Source organism: Microtus pennsylvanicus, chromosome 9 (genome assembly GCF_037038515.1).
Source record: "Microtus pennsylvanicus isolate mMicPen1 chromosome 9, mMicPen1.hap1, whole genome shotgun sequence".
NCBI lineage: Eukaryota > Metazoa > Chordata > Mammalia > Rodentia > Cricetidae > Microtus > Microtus pennsylvanicus.
The window spans coordinates 80,725,411-80,749,132 of NC_134587.1; the positions used below are offsets into that span (position 1 = coordinate 80,725,411).

The window sequence follows — 23,722 nt, forward strand, 5'->3', positions numbered from 1 at the left end:
GAGTTGGTGCGCTGTTTAAGTGGGTGTACCCATCATGGTCTTAACTTCTTTGCTCATATTTTCATTCCTTCCACTCTTCAACTGGACCTCTGGAGCTCAGTCCAGTGCTCCTATGTGGGTCTCTCCCATCAGTTTCCATCAGTTGCTAGATGAAGGTTCTAGGGTGATATTCATTAGTCTGACTATAGCACAAGACCAGTTCAGGCACCCTCTCCTTTATTGCTTAGGGTCTTAACTGGGGTCATCCTTGTGGATTCCTGGGAATTTCTCTAGTGCCAGGTTTCTTGCTAACACCATAATGTCTCCCTCAATCAAGATATCTTTCTTTGCTCTCATCTCTGTTCTTCCTCCATCTCAACTACCCCATCCCTCAAGTTCTCCGTTCTCCTCCCCCTTCCTTTTTTCCCCTCCTCTTCCCCTTCTACCCTCTCACCCCCATGCTCCCAATTTTGTCAGGCTATCTTGTCTATTTCAACTCTCCAGGTGGAAGAGTTTTTCTTATATATGTTTTTCTTAGGGTTTACCTTGTTATTTATCTTGTTACTAGGATCATGAACTATAGGCTCAATGTACTTAGTTTATAGATAGTATCCACTTATGAGTGGATAGTATCCACTTATGAGTGAATACATCCCAATTGATCTTTTTGGGTCTGGGTTACCTCACTCAGGATGGTTTTTCTAGGCCCAACCATTTGAATGCAAATTTCAAGATGTCATTTTTTTTTAAATCGCTGAGTATTACTCTAATATGTAAATGTGGCACATTTTTTTTATCCATTCTTCAGTTGTAATAGGAGCGGCGGGCCGCTTCGCGCCACCCGGCTAGCTTTACCCGAAATAATTACACGGAAACTAGGTTGTTTCCAGGTTCTGGCTATTAAAAATAATTCTGATATGAACATAGTTGAACAAATGTCTTTTTAGTATGATTGAGCATTTTTGGGTATATGCCCAAGAGTGGTATTGCTGGATCCTGAGGTAGGTTGATTCCCAGTTTTCTGAGAAACTGCCATACTAATTTCCAAAGTGGTTATACAAGTTTGCATTCCCACCAGCAATGGATGAGTGTTCCCCTTACTCTACATCCTCTCCAGCATAAGCTGTCATTGGTGTTTTTGATCTTAGCAATTCTGACTGGTGTAAGGTAGTATCTCAGAGTTGTTTTGATTTGCATTTTCCTGATGGCTAACGATGTTAAACATTAGGTGCCTTTCCACCATTTGAGATTCTTCTGTTGAGAATTCTCTGTTTAGTTCTGTAGCCCAGTTTTTAATTGGGTTTTTAGAATTTTGATGTCTGATTTCTTGTGTTCTTTGTAACTTTTGGAGATCAGATTTTTGTCTGATGTGGAGTTGGTGAAGATCTTTTCCCATTCAGTAGTCTTATTGACTGTATCCTTTGCTCTACAGAAGCTTCTCAGTTTTAGGAGGTCCCACTTATTTATTGTTGCTCTCAGTGTCTGTGCTACTGGGGTTATACATAGGAAGTGGTCTTTTGTGCCCATGCATTGAAGGCTGCTTCCCACTTTCTCTTCTATCAGGTTCAGTGTGGTTGGATTTATATTGAGGCCTTTAATTCATTTGGACTTGAGTTTTGTGCATGAGAATAGATATGAATCTATTTTCATTCTTTTGCATGTTGACATCCAGTTATGTCAGCACCGTTTGTTGAAGATGTTTTCTTTTTTCTATCGTATAATTTTAGCTTCTTTGTCAAAAATGAGGTGTTCATAGGTGTGTAGATTAATATCCGGGTCTTTGATTTGATTCCACTGGTCTTCCTGTTTGTTTTTATGCCAATACCAGGCTGTTTTTAGTACTATAGTTCTATAGTAGAGTTTGAAGTCAGAGATTGTGATGCCTCCAGAAGTTTCTTTATTGTGCAGGATTGTTTTGGCTGTCCTGGTTTTTTTGTTTTTTTCATATGAAGTTGATTATTGTTCTTTCAAAGTCTGTGAAGGGCTCTATTGGTTTGAGGGTAGGAATGGTCAGTCTTGCTGAAAGTCTAGAGATTGACTTGGGCATAGATAGAGCTGGACAGACTATGTCTGGGCACTGGATGTGGGTCCTAGGCTAGACTTAGCAGGTTGGCGAGTATGTGTGTGAGTGTTTGGGGGAGTTCATACAGACTCACCAGGCTAGACCCTGGAAAAGGATGTGGGGGATCCAGCAGGTTGGAGGTAGAATGTGGGTTGTTGATAGCAGGTCACTGGGGGTAGGGGAGGGTGGTCTTGTTGGAAATCTAGAGGTTGTTTTGGCAATGGGGTGTTCACACTAGGCTAGGTCACTGGAAGTGGGACCCTGTCTTGTTCTGGCTTATGGGGACATGTGTGTCAGTGTTTATAATAGGGAGATTTCTTGGCTGTTCAGTCTTGTGAGATATCATATGAATGTTAGGATACTTTTTTTTTCCAATGAAGGACTCTTGAAATAAATTGCATTGATTTTGTAGATCTTTAGGGTTAGCATTGACATCATAACAGTATTAAATCTTCCAAGCGATGACCACTTATTTGTTTTCAGTGTTTTGTTTTTCAGCAGTGTTGTCAGTGTGCACTTAATCTGCTTCTGTGGTCATATTAAATCCCTTCAATTTTGTCACATTTGGTTCTTTAGAAATGAATTACTGTCTAGCTCACTAGGGCAGACAAGAACAGGAATACAAGGAAATGGAGTCACTGAGTGATCTGAGTAGGTGTTCTCACAGTGATTTAATCCCCAGATTTCCAGAGTAGAATAGTGATTTATCAGTTTCTCATTTAATAGTTTACAGCTTGTGATTTAGTTTCTTTTGTGTTTGGTATCTGTACTTGCTAATTTTATGTCAGCTTGACACAAGCTATAGTTATCAGAGAGGAGGGTGCCCCAGTTGAGAAAATGCATCCATAAGACTGGGCTCTGCTCAAACCTGTAGTCCATTTTCTTAATTAATGATTGATGGGAGAGGGCCCAGCCCAGTGTGGGTGCTGGCTTCAGTGGGCTGGTGGTCCTAGGTGCTATAAGAAATTAGGCTGAGCAAGCCATGAGGAACAAACCAGTAAGCAGTGTTCCTCCATGGCCTCTGCATCAGTTCTTGCCTCAAGGTTCCTAACTTGAGTTCTGTCCTGAATTTCTCCAGTGATGAATAGTAATGTGGAAGTGTAAGCTAAATAAACATTTTTCCTCCCCAATTCTTTTTTTTTTGTCATGGTGTTCCATCATAGCTATAGAAACCCCAAGGTGTTGTCTATCCAAGTATTCAATGTGAAGATTGCTTTCCATAGCTCTGCCTCATTTTCCTTCTCTGAAATTGATATGAGACTTATGGACTAATGCAATGCTTGGTTTTTTTGTTTGTTCACAGAGTTGTAGTGCAAGTGCCCTCCAGGCAAGATTGAAAGTAGCTGCACATGAAGCTGAGGAAGAGTCGGATAACATTGCCGAGGAGTTCTTGGAGGGAAAAACTGAAATAGATGATTTTCTCAGTAGCTTCAAGGAAAAGAGAACAGTATGTGATACTCTTCAGTTGAGAATGAGTGACAACATAATAACAAATTTACGTGTGGTCATGAGTAAAGATCATTAGTGCAGACCAAGCTGGAGTTTTGAGTACTGAGCAGGCTCTGAAAAACCTGTCTGGGGAAGGATGGCAGCACCTACTGTCGTTCTAACCCTCTTAGTTCTGCACACACAACAGGTGATCTAATGAGAGTTCTCTTGCAGAAGTGATAGTATCTGCATCATTGGGTCAGAGCTGGTAAATCAGCTTAGTTTAATCTTAATAGCTATAATAGTCTCCTGAAAAACCACCTTTTTTATACGTTGCTTAATTATAAAATAACCTATAGAGATTAAAAATACAATAAATAATAAAAATAGAACAGCTTCGATTCTGGTGTTCCCATTGTATTCAAGGAGAACAATCTGCTTAACAATTTCATACTGGTTAATATAGGCCTAAATATTTACCCAATCTCTGAAGTCATACTTGTTATTTGGTAAGTTTTATGAAATGTTTGTGTGGGGGGGTGTGTTTGTGTGCGGGAACCCTTTAAAGCAGACAGGGCAAAGTTTACTCTATTTTTCATGAGAGACAATTGAAATTCAGAGATGGTTAGTAACTTACCTGTGATTAAAATATTAGCAAGAAATTGGTTTCTGACCCATTCTATTCTGTATAGCTACACTGAAGTTTATGTTTGTTAGTCTTCCATGATTAACAAGAGTATGCTTTACTTCTTTGTTTTTAAAGCACAGGCATTTGAATTAGATCAGGGAAGTTTGTAGTCAAAGATTGTTTTCAAATGGAGCTCAGTGCTTTTCTGACTAATTATTAGCTACCTTAAATGTTAAAAACTTAAAAGAATGTTAGCTAATTGAAATATTCTTACTTGGAATTCTGTCATAATGTAGGAAGTAGTTGGAAAACTGACTGGTATTTTAAATAATTTGTCTTCCAGATTTGCCACTGTAGAAGAGCTAAAGAAGAGAAGCTTCACCAGGTGATTGCAATGCACAGCCAATTTCATGCTCCTCTCTAGGTAAATCGCATTTCAGCTAGTATCTCAAGGCTATTACCAAGTATTCTTTAACAAGATAGTTCTTAACAGAGCCTGTTCACAGTGTCATTATAGTTGTTATATGTAATACAATGCTGATAATTACATATTAAACACACCATTGTATAAGTAAGCCTACAGCTAGTAGAAACCTTTTAGTGTTTTCTCAGTGTGAGGGTGTCCTTAAGGAAAGCTGCATTTTTCCCCGAGGTTAGCTTACCTGTAGTGTTCTTTCTACTGCCATCTTCTCAGCCTTCAAGCTCTGTCATCCCTCCTCTACTTGTTTTAGGGATGTTTTCCTTGCAGAAGAATATCTTGCCCTGTATTAGTTCTATTGGTGTGATAAAATACCGTGACCAAGACAAGTTTAAAATGGAAGAGTTTGTGTTTATGGTTCCTGAGGGAGAGTGCATAATGATGAAGGAGGCATAGCATCAGGCAGCTGGAGCAGGAAGCTAAGAGACCATATCTTCAACCACAAACACAAAGAGTACAGGGAGACAACAAATTCTCAAAGCCCGCCCACCAGTGATATACTAGCAAGGCTGCACCACCTCCCAAAACAGCACCATGTATGTGCTCAGATACCCAAGACTGTGGGGGACATTTCTTATTCTGACCACCACATACTCCAGCAACCTTAATATAAACTTCTTGTTGAAGGAAAATACAAAGTTACCAGAGAGCCAAAATGAAAAGGTAACAGCCCAGTTACTGAGAGTGGAAACACTGGAAGCCACTTAGGAACCAAAACAGCTCTTTTTTTCTCAGGCTGGCAGTTTCTCATTTCTCAGTCTGATTTTTGTGTGTGGATTGCTGGGTCAGACCCATTTCTTCCCATGTGTTCAACAAGCTACAACTACCTCCATCAGCATCCCTCTTTTCTTAGTAACCCAGCAACCGTTACTGCTTGAAGCAGCTGGTTAGAGGACCGAGAGTCTCTTGGAGTACAAATACCTAGGAGAGATGGGTGCATTCTCTCCCCTAATCACATGGCTAGAGATGGGGACCACGTGGTTCTGCACCCAGCCATCTGGGCTGAAGGAGTAGACTTTGTGGAGGCACATATGGGATTCTTTGAAAAGAGAAAAAAAAGGTGGTAGGTGTTTCTCAGTTTAGTTCAGATTGTATTGATTACCACCAACTCTAAACTGTTTTGATCTAATTTCTAAATTGAGCTCATTTTTATACTTTTTGTGTTTACCCAAGCTCAAGAAGTAGAAATATTATATAGGACCATACTTAATAGTTTCCTTACTCAATTCCCTCCCAGTCATGTTACAGTGAATCTAAACCAGAAGACAGTATAAAGGAATGAGAGTTTATCATCTTAAATTAAATCTTAAATTTAAAATTTTTTCCATTCCAGATTTTCCTGAAAACATGAATCAAGAAAGAAATGGGACACAAAACTAAGCACATTGTTTGATATTTATGACTTAAGAATTGGCATTTCATGACCATAGCTGAACTCCAGATGCACTCTATAGATTGTATACATGACTGAGACTGATTTTGTATAGATTAGAATGACTGCTATATTTGTTTTGAGAAATATTTCTGCACTATTTGCACTAAAAATGTTTATTGTTGACAAATCCTGTATTTAAGTTCCTCTACTATTCCTAATTAAACGTCTGTGCATGTGATTCCAGCTAGTTTTATATTTTATAAAACTGACCAACATTTGTAGTTTTAACTTGGAGTTCCTCATTTCTTTTCAAGAATGGTTATTACTTAGATTCTCTTCCTGTCACCCCACCCCCGACGCGCGCGCACACACACACACACACACACACACACACACACTCTTTCCTAGACAAAGCTGTCCAGTGCACCTTGCAACGCCTGCAGTAAAGGAGAGTGGAGAAGCTGCTCTCTCAGTTTCATTTTCACATAAAGATGCATTTGGGGAGCGGTAGAGGTTAATGTACTTGTTTGGTTTTGTTCTGGAACAGGCTTTCCTGTGTAGCCCAGGCTAACCTCAAACTTGTGATCTTCTTACCTGTTTTACTTTAAAAAAATTCCTTTTCATTAAACCAGTCCAATACAGACTTTCATGCTAATTAAAAAAAAAAAGCTGTCTATGGGTTTTTAGTTAAATAAAGATATTTTTTATATTTCAAATGTTAAAGACATCCTTTTGTTAAAAGGTGGTAAATCTAGACATTAAAAAGTTTGTGAAATTTTATTACTTATTGTAATTTAATCTTTTCCTAAAATGAATTTTTTCTAAGAAAAAGGCTTTGTACTAAGTAATATTCAGTCTTAATTTTTAATGAATTTAATTTTCTAATTTGTACTTGTATTCAACAATTTGTGTTTATATTGTGCCTCAGAATGAACTTATTAAAGTACATAAAGGTGAAAATGAATAAGTACATACCTGAGGTTTAGTAAGGCGGTATCTAAATCACTAAATACCCTAACATTTATTTGCTCAATTGTCATTCCAAAGCCTGCATGCATTATAATTTGTCTTGTTTTCATTCTTCTTATTCTACATGGCTTTTGTAATATAATTTTAGAAAATATACAAATATTTTCTATTGAAAAATATTTCATGTTTGTCAGAGACATTCACATGGACTGTAGAGATCCAACACTAGCTATACACTGTTATAATACCTGTCTTCCTGGCACTGTGCTAAGGGCATGCTATTTAATTCTCAGAATGGCCAGATGAAGGGTAAACTTGTTATTCCTGTTAAGAATATATGGGTGAGATATTGATGTAGTAGTATTTCAACTTTGGGGCATTCAGAGACGTTCCCTTACTGCACTGGTGCTGGAGTTTAACATTCCCAGCCGTCACTGTAGTTGGTATGGAATTTATGAGTCACAGTCTGCTTGCTTTTGTAAACTGGGCATGCATATCCTAGAACAAAAGACAGCAGACTAAGCTTTGGAGAACATTGATTCAGCTACTCAACACCACCAGCATTGTAGAACAGCTACCCAGAGATAGATAACCCAAGTGTGATGTCTGGTGTCTCGGTGCTTCTCTCTGTTGCCCCCCCCCCCCCACATGCTTACCCAGAACATGCTGTTTATACAGCCACAGTAGTAAGCCTGTGGCATTTTTCTTTAAGCTTGTATTACCCACATTTCCTTGTTTGTCAGTTAAGGAAGCATAATTTATCCATAATCCAGAGACCTTTAGAATTCAAATATTAAACAGACCTCTGACCAGTTACTTGCATTTAACAAGTTGACAGATTTGTTCAGATAGTTATATTTCTTCTTGTAAAAACTGGCTACAGATAGGGATACTAAAAAATGTACTGATTTTACTTTAGTGTAAAAATAGAAGACTGTAAAAAAGGCCTAGGAATTAAGACTACCTCAGGTAGAATTTGTCATGGATAGTAGTAATAAGTCAAAGAGGGAATAATAAAGGCATCTATTTCAATATTGGGTCAAATTTTCAGAATAAATTAACACTAGGGAATTAATTTCAGAATGCAGAACAGAGCTTGTTTGACTACAGTTTGCATATTTAAAGTGGATGACAGCTAAGATTGTGTTGAAGTAAACCAAATATGTTTTTTTGTTTTTGTTTAAGGCAGGGTCTTTAGCCCAGATTCTCCTCTAACTTGCTGTGTAGCTGAGGGTAACCTCGACACTCTTATCTTCCACCTACTGAGTACTAGGCTCATGTATCAGTAAGCCCAGTTCATGTAGTGCTTAGGTTGAACTTAGGGCAGCTTCAGTCATGTGAGGCAGGCACTCTGCCACCTGAGCTCTTTTCAGGAATGAAAATTTGTAAGGAACTCAGTGCCAACCTATTTGTCATGAAAGCATGAAGACCTGAGTTCAAATCCTCAGAACCTATATAAAGACTGGATGCATGGTAGAACATGCCTGTAATTCCATTACTCCTCATAAGAGAGGAGGCTGAGAGAATCACTCCAGGAAGCTCTGCCTACCAGTTTGTGTGGTGGACAGAAAGAATAGCAGCAAACAAGACCCTGCTGCACACAAGGTGCAGGGCAAAGACTGATACCTGTTCTCACTTCAGCACTGGAGCAGAGGCATGCACACACACATGTGCACACACATATGCAGATTTAATTTTAAAAAATCATTTGAAGGTTTATTTCTTATTTTTTATTTAAATTTGTCATTGACTTGTTCAAACATGACCAAAATTCTTTCCTTTTTCATATAAAGTTGACTTTAGTGTTACTAAAAGTAACAAATCACTTGAGCTGTAACGATGACTGGCTGGGAAGTCCTGTGTCTTGAATCAGTTATAGACATAGTCCCTGGAACGCTACCTTAAATAATAAAATGCCTTATGACCGACGCCTGATTTAAATGAACCTGAAGTTCTAGAGATTTTAGTCTTGCTGAATTGACCGCTGTTTGTCCAGGCTCTCTGGAAACACAGGCAGTAAATTTGTATGTAGTTTCACTGCGAGGTTAGCTTGTAAAAAAGACTCAGTGACTACATGCTTACATTACGTCTTGTAAAAGGATGAGGGTAACAAAAAGTGGGTGCTCTGATGTCGAAGGTGTCACATTAAGATATATATACACACACACACACTTTTATCGTTTCTTTCTTTTTTTTTTTTTTGGTTTTTCGAGACAGGGTTTCTCTGTGGCTTTGGAGCCTGTCCTGGAACTAGCTCTGTAGACCAGGCTGGTCTCGAACTCACAGAGATCCGCCTGCCTCTGCCTCCCGAGTGCTGGGATTAAAGGCGTGCGCCACCATCGCCCGGCTTTTTTTGATTTTTCGAGACAGGGTTTCTCTGTAGCTTTTGGTTCCTGTCCTGGAACTAGCTCTTTTAGACCAGGCTGGCCTCGAACTCACAGAGATTCGCCTGCCTCTGCCTCCCGAGTGCTGGGATTAAAGGCATGCGCCACCACCGCCCGGTACACACACTTTTTTCAAATGTCATCCAGTTTGACATAGATGCTGCTTTTTCTTTCTTTCCTTTTATTTATTTATTTAAGGCTTACTATCTGCTTTAAGAAATTAGGCAACAGTGTCTCTAGGAGTGGATACTAAATAATGATAGAAAGCCAGGAATGATGGCACACACCTGTAATCTCAGCACCCAACAGGCAAAAGCAGAAAGATCTCGAGTCTGAGGCCAGGGCTGCATGATCAGATACTGTCTTAAAAAAAGAAAACACGAAAGAGGAGTCTTGTTATAAAGCTGTAAAGCCAGTCTCACCATATCACATGTGTTTATTAGCTATTAGACTATTAAATAAGACTATAAAAATGAATAAATATTCCTTACTTGTGATTGGGGAACTTCTCAACAGAAAATGCTCAGATTTAACATCTAAAAGTATTATACTTACTTTATTTTTATATTAACAATATTTTTATATTACAGGCCTTTAGTATATTAAAATCATCTTTTAAGTGTGAACACTATCATCCTGTATTACATTATGTGATGTATGTATAAGTCAGACTAGAGGTTTTCGCAGTCTCTTGTCCTTTCTTATTAATGTATTTCTATTTCCACAAAATTGAATACAGTATCTGATATAAATTTTCACATTGTAAAATACTATTATAAAAACTAAGATTAAATTTATCTCTTTATTAGAATGTACTAATATTGTAAAATCATACAATAACATTTCAGTGTCTTTAAACACAGCAACATTTCTCCATTAAGAGTCTTCCTATCAAAAGTTCAATTCAAATCCTGTTTTTAAGTATGAGATGGGAATGATTCTGTTCTAAACGTGCATTTTAACAGAAACTTCAGAAATGGCATTCATCAGTCAACGGTCATAAGATACTGCTAATGTTACTGGAAACATTAATGTGCTATGTCATTTATAAAGTGACCAGCACTATAACTCTAACCTTTACTCCATGGACATGATGTAGGGGGTTGAAGAATGGCCCCAGAGGCTTATATTTGAATGGTCAGTTCCCAGTTGATGGAACTGTTTGGGAAGGATTAGGAGGTGTGGCCTTGTTGGGAGTATGTCACTGTGAGCTGGCTTTATATTTTGAAAAGCCCACACTGTTTCCAGTTGTCTCTCACTGCCTCTGGGTTATTTGAAGATGTGAGCTGTCAGCTACTGCTCCAGTGCCATACCTGCTTGCCTGTGCTGTATCCCTCTACCATGATGGGCACGGATTCTAAACCCCTCAAATTGTAAGCCCAAAATAAATTCTTTCTTCTAGTTGCCTTGGTTGTGGCGTCTTACCACAAGAGAAAAGTAACTTAAGACATGCAATTCCCTAGTTCCTCACTAGAGTTTCCCTTGCTGATGTATGACTGCCTACGAAGTTCACAGTGTTGTCATTTAGAATCAGATTGGTGGTGGCCCACAGTTTTGGCAGGCACAGTCTCTGAAATAATAAAAGGTTGCTAGAGTTGCTGCGAGCTGATATCTGGATTCATATTTGAGATAGAGAAAGTGAGTGAGACTTCTGCTTTATGAGATACTACATCCATGTTTAAAAAAAAACATGTTAGCACTTCTAAGTGATAAAAGCAGAAGATACTCCAGAGGGAGAAATAGAATTTAAAATAGTATCTAATTAGATGTTAAAATAATTATCCTACCTGAAATATTAATTCCACAGCTATTTAGGAATATATTTATTAACAAAAAAGACTATTTTCAATGCTTATTTTTAAAAAATATTGGTAAAGGCAGAAGGAAATGTCAAATGTTTCAGAAAACAAACTGAATCTGGAAGTGAACATTAACAGGTGGCGAGAAAGGAGAGGAGGGCTTTCTGAGTAGATACATGCTATGCCAGGGAAAACGTGTATGGACCACCTCTGGTGATGATGGTATGCTTTTTCATAGTCTACCATGAGCCTCGGGAATGGTGAACACTCTTCTGATTTGATAAAAGAACTGGCTATTGAGGGACTATATATTTTTTTATTTTCATAGCTTATTTTATGGTTCTTAATGGAACGTGCCATTTCTTGAGATTTTTTTTTATTATGAATTGCACTGTCCCCTTAATTTGGGAGTTTCTTTGTCTTTTTACTTTGGAACGCCAAAGGGGAACTTCAAGCAGTGAGAAACACAGCTTCGTCAGAGTCCCGGTCCTTGCCGCTGTCTTCGCTGGGTGCATGCTCACCACCACTTGGAGATCGGCAGCTCAAATCCTCCACCCCAGACTCTTGGTCGCTATTCACTGACAGATCAGGATCTGAGCTTTTCAAATTGTCTTGGGTTAGGATCAGAGCAGAATCTTCATCGCCCTGGGAAGGGCTCCTGGACGGGAAGGACTTCATGTTTCCACTGTAATCCTGAGGAGTGTTCGCTGTGCTGTTGTCTGAGGTAGAAAATCCCGAGGGTTTGCTGGGTTCGCTCTGCTTACCCTTCACTTTGGTGCCATTGAAGTGAACTTCCTGAATCTTTTCCAGCCTCTAAAAAAATTAATAACAACTTTGAGGAAAGTCATAAACAGCTTATTCTTATATATAAGCATGCCTTATTTTAGTCATTGCCTTCCAGTAGAAGATAATGTTAAGGACAAGAGTCTTATGACAGGTGAAAACCAATGTCATGAACTCGAATAAGATTAACTGAGAGGCTTGCTTTCTTTACCTCTAATGTAGGATGGTAGTAACTGCCTTGACGGATTCTCTGTAATGTGAACAATGTAATAAGTGCCTGGATGTAAGTTGTCTATACAATTTGCCATAGTTTTTTCCATCCTGTTAACTGTAAACATGTGAGCTTTTTTTAATTTTTAAAACATTTATTTTATGCATATGGATGTTTGTATATATGTATCTACACCATGTATGCGCCTGGTACCTGTGGAGATCAAACGAGGCTGCTGGTTCCCTTGGAACTAGTGATAGACAATTGTAAGCTGCCACTTGAGTGCTAGGAATTAAACCTGGGTCCTATGAATCCAGACACAAGTATAGCATCCCCTGGATGTTGTCACTTGGGAAGATAAGCTGGTTGATTTCACGGGAAAGAGCAAAAAGCAATGTAAAAGGCTGAAAGAGCAGAGCTTGGACCTTGCAGTAGCTAGAAAGCCACAAACGCAGGAAGCAGAACATGTCCTGTAAATGGGCATTTAACTAGAATTTAAAGGAATTTATGGGAAAATATCAAATATTAAGGAATTTTAGCTATATAAGAAACAAATAGGCATTTTATGATTAAGGTACTTTTGATTCTACATTATTTTATGTTTTTCAACCGAAGAATGCTATAATAAGTACGACCCTAAGAGTCAGAAAGCTGGATACCTTTTGAAAAAATAAATTAAATTGGCCCAACAAGAGGGGACTTTGGCAAAAGGGCTAAGATGCCTCCAAAACTGTAAACTTGATCTGTGGCTCATTTCAGTTCTCTGATTTTATTCCTTAGTCCAAGGTCTCAGCTTTATACCCAACCCCAGTCATCTGGGTCTTATAAATGTGGATTTCTAGGCTTGGTGCTCAGGCACCAGAGTCCTTGGAAAGCTGTATCCTGCTGACAGTTAAGAGCTGCTTCTCTCTCCAGTAGTGTACAAGAGCGATGCAGAACAGAGCTCTCCATTACCAGATGTTCCTTTGACGGTGGCCCATTTATACTAGAATAACCATTTAGACTTATCTCAAAAGTACTCCAGTCCAACACAGGAATGTTGACAACCTTAAGCTTAGCCTGAAAGCTGATTTCTTCCAGTGTACTTCCAGCTGACTCTACTGTTGGCATACCTGTACTGTAAAGCTCCATTTTCCTAGGCGCTAATTCATAGTGGGGATCTGCAGATGAGTTTCTACTGGTCACACAAATTCAGTTTGAATTTGCCAATTTTATGTAGGCTGTTATCTGAGAGGAGTTCACGTTCTTGTCCAGTACCATCACTGCATTCAGCCTTCATGCTAATGCTTATTTATACACTACATCAGACTGTTTAAAAAGTCACATTGCATTTAAAATTGTTTAAAACATTTTATATGTATGTATGTGTGCCTGAATGTAAGTATGTGCACTACACGCATCCAAAGCCTGTGACAATTAGAGCCATCGGATCCCCTGAACTGTGGTTACCTATGGTCGTGAACCACCACTGGGTGTGGAGAAGAGTAGTGCTAACCACCAAGCCACCCCCAGCCCCATATTATCCTATTTAAAACACTGATTCTCACTTGAACATACAGGTTCCAAACAACAGGAATTTATTGCCAGCTTTTGAGCAGAAGAATGGTAGTTTTAGGATGAGCGAATCAGAATTGATAGTATTCACTGAAGATGAAGATATGCAGGAAACACACACACACCACAATGTCTGCCCAATAATGGAAATTATATATGCACACATTATACCAAGTACAGTCAACCTAAGCTATTTACATATCAATGCAGTATCAAATGAAATTCTTAAAAGTTGAGCAATATCAGTTGAACGTATTCAATTTTGCTTTTTCTCATTTTCATGCCCTGCCTTTTAAAAGAAAACTTAAGTACTTTCAAATAACAGTGATGAGAAAAATAAAATGTACTGACCAGTAAATATTTCAACAAACTGAAGTGAGCCAAAACTAACACAGATGACTAAACAGATTTCAGTTTGGGCTTTTATCTGGGTATTCACCCAAATGAGACTATTTTGTCTTATCCACCACCTAAAAGGAAATGGCTGCTGCTATATTTATGTTGTAGACTTGAGGGTCTTCCTCAAGGTAATGCTCAGCAAACAGGCACAGAAAATGGTATAAGCAATAGAAGACTCACTCCTTGTAGGGCCTCGAGTTCTTCCTCCAGCTGCTGGGACTCCTCCTTCACGGCCATGAGGTAATCTGTGACAGACTGGCGAGGCTGCAACCCCTTTTCAAAGCGGTTATACATTCCACTCCAAAACCTGGGAAGGAAGGAGACCACAGCCCAGGCTGGAAACTCACGATCTCAAGCCTTGTCCTCAGGATCACAGCCCAACAACACTAAAAACCATCACCAAGGTATAGGCTTGGAAAAGCAACTACTCAGGTTGGTATTTTTTCTAGGGTAGTTGACTTCTTTTAGAAAGAGGAAGTTCATATAATACTGAATTAAAACAAAAGTTTTTTTCTATAATAGACCAAATTAGTGTATTTTTTTTATTATTGGAACTTTGAGAATTTGTGATATATATTTAGAATTTCCACTGCAAAGGAAAGCTGGCTTTTAGACTTGGAACAGCTTTTACTTTAGGATAACCACCAGAAACTGCGTTTTCAATAAATCTACCCAAGACTGCAAGCATTCTACAATGCAAATGGAACAGATGTCATGGGGGTTATCCCTAGGACTATAAAAAAGTGCTGTGAGGGCAAGAGCTCTCACTATCTGCAGCACATAGAACAGTGCCTGAGCCTCAGGAAAACACTATTAGTTATGAGTTAGTAATAAGTTGCAGTAAAAATAACTGTAGTGTGTCTTGATTAGTTTTAAAAATTGCTATTTTGCACAAACCATGCAGGCATTTTTGATATAGAATATTTGACTATGTTGTCAGAAATAATACCAATGTAACTAGGACTAAAATCATCTTTAGGAAAAGGACCCACAGTGTGTGTCAAACTGTGTTTGTTTGCCATTTTCTGGCCTGATAGGAATCATTTTATCATGAAAAGAGAATGAGAGCATGTAGCACACATCCAATGTACCTGCTCTCCATTCTCCCTACCCTAATACCATCTTAAAATCAATGGTTTCCACAGACAAATATTTCTGCCAAACCTGTGCTTTCAATTCTACTTCTACAGGACTTCATTTTCCTTCCTTTCTCCCTCTTCAAACAATTACCATGGTGAAAACTTTTATTTGTAAGGACCTTATGATAAAGCATCAATTTCTAAAGGGAAATGCACGTGTAAAGCCGTGGACCTAGAGAAACAGCACTGCCAGCAATAGCACCATCCGAGAGCCAGTTATCCTCTCTGCTGGGTTTATGTCCAGTAAAGCCTTGAAGCTCAGCGTTCACACTTTGGCCTCTGACTGTTAAGTCACGCCAATTGCAAAGCACATGGGGCAAATTTCTAAAGTAGGTCTTACTTATATGTGAAGTTGCATGGAGCTGTAGGCAGATGAAGGCTCCCCTGCATCTGACTGTGGTTAGCTCTAAACAGAGGATTGAGGTAGTCAGCCCGATTCTTCCATAGGTGTGACCACAAAGAGTAGGTTCTTTCTTGAATCCTGTTATAAAGAAAAAAAAATGACTCAGCTTGGTTCTTCTAAATAACAAGTATATTCCAGCTGGAAAAGAACTAGTAATTGTTATCTGAGGCGTTAATACATAGCAGTGACATTACCATCTGCCAGTGGCTTCTTGGCATGGTACAAAAGTGTTCTTAGGATACTCCTTACTCCATTACTGTTTGTACCAGCCTTGACAAAATGTTTGCATATTCTGAGTATTTAAAAAAATATCAGTTACATAGTTTCATTCAGTTTTTATCCTCAATCAGTTATTGGCTTAACTTTCCAGCACTATGCTAAATGCTTCAGTTTTCTTTCATTTAACCCACAATTCCTGTATATGTCCCATTTTCTGAATGAAGAGACAAATGAATGGGTCTCCCCAAATCCCATGCTTAGTAGAAAAGCCAGTATTGAAAGCCAAGCAGATACCATTAGGATTAGCTATCCTAGTACATAAGCAGACCACAAACTATCAAGAAAACCAAGTGAGACCAAAGGATAATCTCTGCTATGTGCACATTAATCATGTATCCTGTGGTTGCAGACAGAGGCCGGCGTTCACCCTGAGGAGTCCTTCAGAAACTGAACTCCCCCCTTTTCCATTCCCACTCTATGGGGGGAGGGAGGAGGTTGTATGCATGCATGCACGCATGGGGGCAGATGTAAAAATCATCCTTGACTGTTCTACCTTACTCTGTCAGGCAGGCCCACTTATTCAAACCCCCAACTCAGCCTCACTAGACAGCTGCCAGGGTTCCCTTGTCAGCCTCCAGAGGCTGGAATTGTACACAAACCCCAGTCCTCATGTTTGTGGGCAAACATAAGCCACTGAGCCATCTCCCAAATGCCACTTGTTTTCTAGTAAGGTTCTCTCACTAATCCTAGAGATCTAAAAGGATCTGCCAGTCTCTAATCCTCCAGCACTGGGACTATAAGCACACCGCCAGGCTAAAGAGAGAGATGGCTCAGCAGTTCTTTCAGGACCCAGGTCTCCTTCCTAGCACTCACATGGTGGCTTACAACCATCCTTAACTTTAGTCTCAGGGGATCTAGCACCTCTCCTGACTTCTGCATGTATCACGCATGCACACAGTGCACATTCTCACATGCAGGCAAAACGTAATACACCTAAAATAAAAGTTCTCTTCTAAAAGCATGCCACTACACCCAGTGGTTTTTGTTTATTTTTAAATGTGAGTTCTGGGGGTTGAGCTTAGGTCCCCATGCTTGTGTAGGAACCACTCTACCAAGAAGCCTGTACTCTGTTCCTAAATAGTCTCCATTTATCAGAAACCACACTTTAAGGTCCATGGAGAGAACAAACCAGCATATACTAGAAAAAGTAACTTTCATTCCACTCCAGATGGCACAAACCTACTAAAATCTACTTTATTTGAACTGACCTTTTTCCACAATTAAACTGGATGTCATACACAATAGAGTTAAAATCATTTTGTTATTCGTACCTCAAAAAGTTCTGTTTGGACTTCTTAAATCACCTAAGTCTTCAATGGTATTAAAATTCTACACTTAAAATATTACTAGCCTTGGCTAATGAATTTAACCCAGATGGAATTGTTCTCAAGTGTGGTGGCACTCAGGTGCAAAGATTGTGAGTTCCAGAACACCCTGGGCTGTACTGTGACACTCCATCTCAAAAAGTCAAGAAGAAGAAGAAGAAGAAAAGGGCCTAAGGAAAGGGTAAAAAGTCACCATATGGGATCTACTTGAATGAAAATATCTTTATATTGAAACTCATCAAACTGCTATGTGCAATGACTTTAACCCCCCAAAACAAAACTAAAAACCTAATGGTTTCAGTTTCAAATAGGCTTTTCCAGTTAATCTGAAGTTTTTATTATGTCTATCAAATAACGTCTAACATTTTTAAGGCAAACATAAATTTCTTTAGTTCCAGAAGTTTCCTTTAAATATTAGTGTTAAGTCTTCCGACCTGTCTGATTCAGGCAGAATCACAGGGAGAAGTGACTTTGATAACATTTAAACCATTGATGAAATGGTGTCAGGAAAGGGAAAAGAACGTAGAATAGTTCTGTAACTCAAGGAGTTTTGAAAACTATGAAAGTCTGTATGAAATCTCAGCTGCCAAAATCACTAACAACTGAGCACCGGAACTTACCTGAGTTCTCGTCTCTCCTTCTGGCTGTTGCAGAGGAAGTTTCCGAACTGACAGGAGTAGACATGGTGCTGAATGTGAATCAAAAACCGCTCGTTGAACTCAAAGGCGCACGGGAACTGCTCCGTCAACTGCCAGACACACTCAATGAACTGGTCGATCACCGGAGAGATTTCTTTTGGGTCACCATCTAAATTTCCATATCTATAAAACATAGTATTCTAGACTTTATACCTAGGAGGTGGGTTTTTTATTAGAAATCTATAAATGCAAAGATAATCATAAAGCAACTTCAATTTTTAAATAGATATTACAAACTTTGGATGAAGTAGAAAAATAAATTTTAAGATTCCAATTGGAAAATAAACTTTGTAATGAAGTCTGAATAGAAAAGAGTATGTGTGACAGAAAACTTTTTATGGACAAAGAATATTTTTTTAATTTAAACTTTGCATTTGAACTTAGATTAATAATACAGAAGCACTTTTTGTTTTGATTTTTCGAGACAGGGTTTCTCCGTAGCTTTTTGGTTCCTGTCCTAGAACTAGCTCTTGTAGACCAGGCTGGCCTCAAACTCACAGAGATCCGCCTGCTTCTGCCTCCCGAGTGCTGGGATTAAAGGCGTGCGCCACCACCGCCCGGCTTCATTTTATCTTATATTTTATTTATCCCTTAGATGCCTATTTGCTTTCTAAGGATAGAAAGGAAGTGGTGGATACAGATGGGAGGGAATGTGAGGAGGAACTAACTGGGAGAAGCAGAGGAACGGGAATGGCAATCAGTATGTAGTCATTAAAAAAACCTATTTTCAATAAAAGAAAAAATATATTTCTTACCTATGATTAAATTTATGTCCAAAGGCAATCCAGTCCTTTTCAATTAATACCTAAACATATATACACACAAAAAGAATATAAATATCCTGGAAGCTTCTGAGGGAAACATAGAAAACCATACTAATACTAAAGTACTCATTTACTGGAGCTTAAGAAACCCTAAGTGATAGAATATGTTGTCAGACAGAGAGAGGGCTCATTAGTTTAAGAACACTTAACACTCTTCAGAGAACCCAGTCCCAGGCCCCAGGATCCACATGACAACTGTGTAACTCCAGTTACACACGCACATGGTGCACAGACACAGTCACAGGGAAACCTTTATATAAAACAATAAGAAATCAATCTCAAAAGAACCATGATATCCAGGATTACTTAAAAGGGGCAAAGTTGAAGGCCTTGTACATGAAAATTGAACTTAAATACATGCGTGAAACTGCAGTAACTCTACCCGGAGTTCTCTCTTATGTGCCGGGCACTGTGTTTATGGCTTCACATGTCATTGCGTTGGCTGGACAGCCGTTATTACCCATCATTTTAGAGAAAGAGAAGCTAAAGACAGATGAAATAGTCTCCAGAGACATAAACTTAGGAAGTATGTAATATCCTAGGCCTCCCTATTCCTCACCTTATTTGTTAACCAACATACAATGTTCTTTGCCTACAATGTAAAATCCCTCCCTGCCAACAAAAAGTAAAGGATACTTTCTTGTACCCTGTATTTAAAAGTCTAAAATCATGGGGTTAAGAACTATGTTTGAAATTTCAGCCTTGCTTTGAAATTAGGGCTACCATGAGTTTACTATCTGAAATAGTGTAGATTAAAAAAAAATGTTTAACCATAGTCTGGAGTGTGTGTACAGCTCTTGCAGAAGACCTGAGTTTGGTCCCAATCCTCACTCAAGCAGTCTGCAGTCCCATGTACACATGGGCAATGGCATAAGTCATCAATATCTCTTTAGAAATACATGGACGAGCTGAAGTTGGCCCTTGACAACTCTAAATGCATTACATATGTTTAATGGCTTAATGTGGAAAGATTCCTAGAGTATGTAGCTAGGAAACCCTACATTTTCCAGCTAAACAAAGGAACCTAGCCTGCTCAAAAAAACGTTGAGGCAGAGGTGCACCTCAAATGTCTGAAGTAGTATCTTCTCAACAAGTAGCCTGCCTATTCTGTCTTCTCCCCAGGGTAACAGTTGACATCACTAACAAAGGTCCAGTGATACAGATGATTTTGTGGAGCTCCTGTTAGCTTCTGTCTCAAGCAGATTCAAGATCCACCAAGGAATTTTCTATCAAATTATGGTTCAAGAGCAGGCACTAGGTCAGCCAGTCACTGGAAAGTCCTCCAGTCATTTGAAAGACTTTTACCAGCCCAGCCACAACCTCACACCCAGGCAACTGCAGCTGGAGTCAAATTGTGATGCGCACCCAAAAGGTTCCAGCTCTCAAAGATGCACTCTTGACTCCAGCGAAAAGGGAGAACACTTAGAAATTCAGTATGTCATCCAGTGCTATCAAGGACCATTATAAAACAGACTTAGGAATGAATGCCGCTGTTTGTTGTTGCTGTTGTTCCCCCAAGTACTATTTGCACATGCAGAAATAGATACAATGCAGAAAATTTTTCCAAATATTTTTGCTCATGTTTTCTGTCATACAGTCATACACTGCCCCAACTTGAGATATCTGTAAACAAATTATGTATAAAAATCATTAGTTTCCAAACTTCTAAATATATTTTATATTGCTCCTGAATTCACACACAGCATTGACCTATACTAGTCTCAACATCTTCAAAATAAATCTATTTCAAATCTGTTTCAATTTCTCCCCTTTAGTTAACCTTGCTGATCGAGTAAGAGAAGAATAACATTGATTGGAAAGGAAAACAGTCACAAGATTCCAAAAACGAAGGCTCTCTCTCAGGAAGGCTGTCACCAGACTCACCATGAAGCCCTTCACAGTCCGATAGTAAGGGTCCAGCAGCAGGCTTGCCACCGAGCACACCTGGGCAGTCCTGTCCCAGCCGTCAGAACAGTGGACAAGGACACTTGCCCCTTCCTCTGAAACTGCCTGAAATGGCAAAGAATTAGAGTGACTATTAGGTTTGGCTACAGCTAACAGAACTACTAGAGTTAGCACTTAAGCCCAACCTTCTTAGAGCCAGTGACCAAAGCTTTTCTGTCCCTTCTCACTACGTTCAACAGCCAACATTTAATTCTCCACAATGTAACAAGTGGACCGAATACAAGTGTGCACACTTTTATGGTATGTCCCCCAACGCACCTGCAACCCAAGTTAAATCTTACTGAAATGTTGGGGTTAAGTATTACTGAAATGTACAGGCCTTTTCTAAAAGGGAAAGGTACGGAAATCCAATTTATCAAATTGTGAAGTTACAGATAAAAGGAGAAGTGCCAAGGTATACATCCAGAGGAAGGGACAGGCAAAGACCATAGCAGAAAATGCTAGGAAAGAATCCTATCTGCTGCCGAATATATGCACACATCTTTAGCTATCTTGGCAGAAAACACGAACTGGAAAATGTGGCAATTATATAACATTTGTCAGTAACTGGAGTTATACATTTACATGCCTACGTGTGTGCATGTCACTTCTGTAAGAGACTTGATTTGATCCTGCTTAGTCACTGCGGCATGACTTACATGCTTAAATCCTGCCCCCATCACTGAGGTGACTCCCACGAGTTGTATGATCTCCTACAGAAAACTCTTTCCTTCATCCAGGATTAAGTCTAACAACAGACGAGAGAATACCTGCAAACATTCTAACGTTTGACCACTGTGACAACTCACAGTTCGTTGGCCACTGTACTTTCTCACAGGATATTTCAGCACACAGAGCCTACAAACCCTGATACCCATGCAGTGGGCACAGGAGAGCAAATAAGAAGAGAACAGGCTGTGCTTTGAGGTTATACTCATTTCATGTCTACCCCTTAACCTTTTCCTCGGTGCCCTCACAAACCTTTGCAATGAAGATCCCTGCATCCATGATGGCTTTGATGTGCCTTAGCCAGCCTGAGTTCTCTAGCCCCCACAGGAAATCACTCATAGAGGGAGACTTAAGTTCACACACTGCAAGAGAAACATGTTACAAAAGTGAAATTAAGGCGATCTCTCATTCTACATGATCACATTTTAGAATGCGTTGGCTTTAGCAGATATTATCTAGCTAATCAGTAAATAGCCAAGTATATAAAGTTAGATTCCATTTAATCACTTTAAAAAATATTTTTTGTGAGTTCGAGGCCAGCCTGGTCTAAAAGAGCTAGTTCCAGGACAGGAACCAAAAAGCTACGGCGAAACCCTGTCTCGAAAAAATACAAACAAACAAACAAAAAATATTTCTAAGAAATGTTTTCTCTGATTGCAAGAGATACTGGATCTACCTGCAAGAATCCCAATATTAATGCAAGTCACTGTTGTCATTGCAGAAGCCCAGCAGACCATCCATCCATGTATCTCTCTGGCAAAGGTATTACACTTTTGCAGCTAAGGAGCACTTGACTTAAGAACAGTATAAAGGAAAATCATTACAATGGTGACGTTAGCAGTTATTTCAATTAGAATACTCCAACACCTCAGTGCTTAATATTAGGACCGTTACAAGAACACAAAATAGAATTCCTTACACGGAAAGGATATAGCTCCTTTTGCCAGCAGCTTACTAAGTGCGAGTGAAACCTGTGTGCAGAAACTGGGTTCTGTACCTCTGATCCCAGTTCCGTGCATCAGGCCAGGGATTTCCCCTTTGACTTAATGAAAAACTAGGATCCCAATGATATCCATCTTTATACATCCAAAGCAGGTATGTAGGTATTTCTAAAGCATTATCAACAAGAAACAGTGATCTCAAGAACTCATCTTGTACTTAACGTGAGGAATAAAAAGCCTTAAGGCTGATGTTCTATGGATCTCCAACACAACATTCCAAACCTTTTGATTAAGAAGACCTTTCAAGTATTATATATCAACCAGGAAAATTAAATAGTGATCTAGAGTACTATTTAGGCCTAAGAGTCTTCTATGGTGCGCACTCATGTAGTAAACACATACAGAAAGTAGGGAACTCTGTTTCCTTCTCCCAACTGTCAGAAAGTGCTATGTAATCATCTTAGAGTTGTTATTCAACCCACTGAGCCTCATGTCTTCATTCTTTTTTTCAGGTTATAATTTAATTAATTTAATAACATTTTTCCCTGCCCTTTCCTCCCTCCAAACCTTCCCATATGCCCTTGCCCACTCCCCTTCAAATTCATGACCTATTTTTTTCAATAATTGTTTTTTGCATGCATATATATATATATGTATATATATATATATATATATCTAAGCATAACCTGTTGAGCTCATCCAATGTTGCCTGTATGCATGTTTTTAGGGCTGACTATTTAGCACTGAATAGCCAATTGCTATGCTTTTCCCTGGGAAAGACCACAAGTCCTACCCCCAGCTTTCTTCAGCTGCCTATAATTCTTTGTGTTCAGTTGAGGCCCTGTGGACTCTTGCTTGTCCAGTTTGGTTTGCTCGTAAGTGTTATCTTTGTTCTGCTCATGTTTGGGCATCCATGTTGGTCAGACATTATAGGTATAGCTTCTAATGTTGCTAGGAGACATAATCTCAGAGCAAACTCCCTGATCCTGTGGCTCTTACGATCTTTCTGGTCTTTCTTCTACAAGGTTTCTGTGCCTTACTTGTGTGAGTGTTAAAACAAAGATACGCATTCAAAGCTAAACCCCCACATTCAACTTTTAGCCTTGCAGGTACCATGCATATGGAAGCACATGGAAATTATGAAGGGCAGCATTTAATTCAGGAGATGCTTCCTGCCATGTATTATGTTTTCTGCCACACAGAAAAACTTTCAGCAGCTGAACTCCAATTCACACAGAAATAATGATGAAGGAAACAAACTGAGACTTCCCAACACAAACATTCATTAAGGAAGTTATTTTATGGCCAGTGGTGGTGGCGTATGCCTTTAATTCCAGCACTCAGGAGGCAGAGGCAGGTGAATCTCTGTGAGTTCGAGGCCAGTCTGGTGT

At 39.2% G+C, this 23,722-nt stretch overlaps 2 protein-coding genes across 4 annotated transcripts in view; one reads left to right on the forward strand and one right to left on the reverse strand.

Annotated features, from left to right (window-relative positions):
* Vps37a (VPS37A subunit of ESCRT-I) overlaps positions 1-6,666 on the forward strand; it is a 33,595-nt gene extending 26,929 nt beyond the window's left edge. Inside the window, exons 10-12 of one of the 2 annotated variants that reach the window (XM_075986561.1) lie at positions 3,345-3,488; positions 4,441-4,521; positions 5,909-6,666. In XM_075986561.1, coding sequence (XP_075842676.1) covers positions 3,345-3,488; positions 4,441-4,521 — 225 coding nt within the window. In that variant the 3' untranslated portion in view covers positions 5,909-6,666. The remainder of the gene's footprint in view (positions 1-3,344; positions 3,489-4,440; positions 4,522-5,908) is intronic. The other variant, XM_075986562.1, reaches the window with a different exon arrangement.
* Positions 6,667-10,091: 3,425 nt separating this feature from the next.
* The window catches only part of Mtmr7 (myotubularin related protein 7), a 76,804-nt gene continuing 63,173 nt past the window's right edge, over positions 10,092-23,722 (reverse strand). For both annotated transcript variants that reach the window (XM_075986560.1, XM_075986559.1), the window contains 7 exons: positions 21,643-21,752; positions 20,602-20,727; positions 18,649-18,698; positions 17,816-18,016; positions 15,529-15,669; positions 14,230-14,356; positions 10,092-11,915 (listed from right to left, as the gene is read on the reverse strand). In XM_075986560.1, the coding sequence (XP_075842675.1) occupies positions 11,553-11,915; positions 14,230-14,356; positions 15,529-15,669; positions 17,816-18,016; positions 18,649-18,698; positions 20,602-20,727; positions 21,643-21,752 (1,118 nt within the window). In that variant the 3' untranslated portion in view covers positions 10,092-11,552. The remainder of the gene's footprint in view (positions 11,916-14,229; positions 14,357-15,528; positions 15,670-17,815; positions 18,017-18,648; positions 18,699-20,601; positions 20,728-21,642; positions 21,753-23,722) is intronic.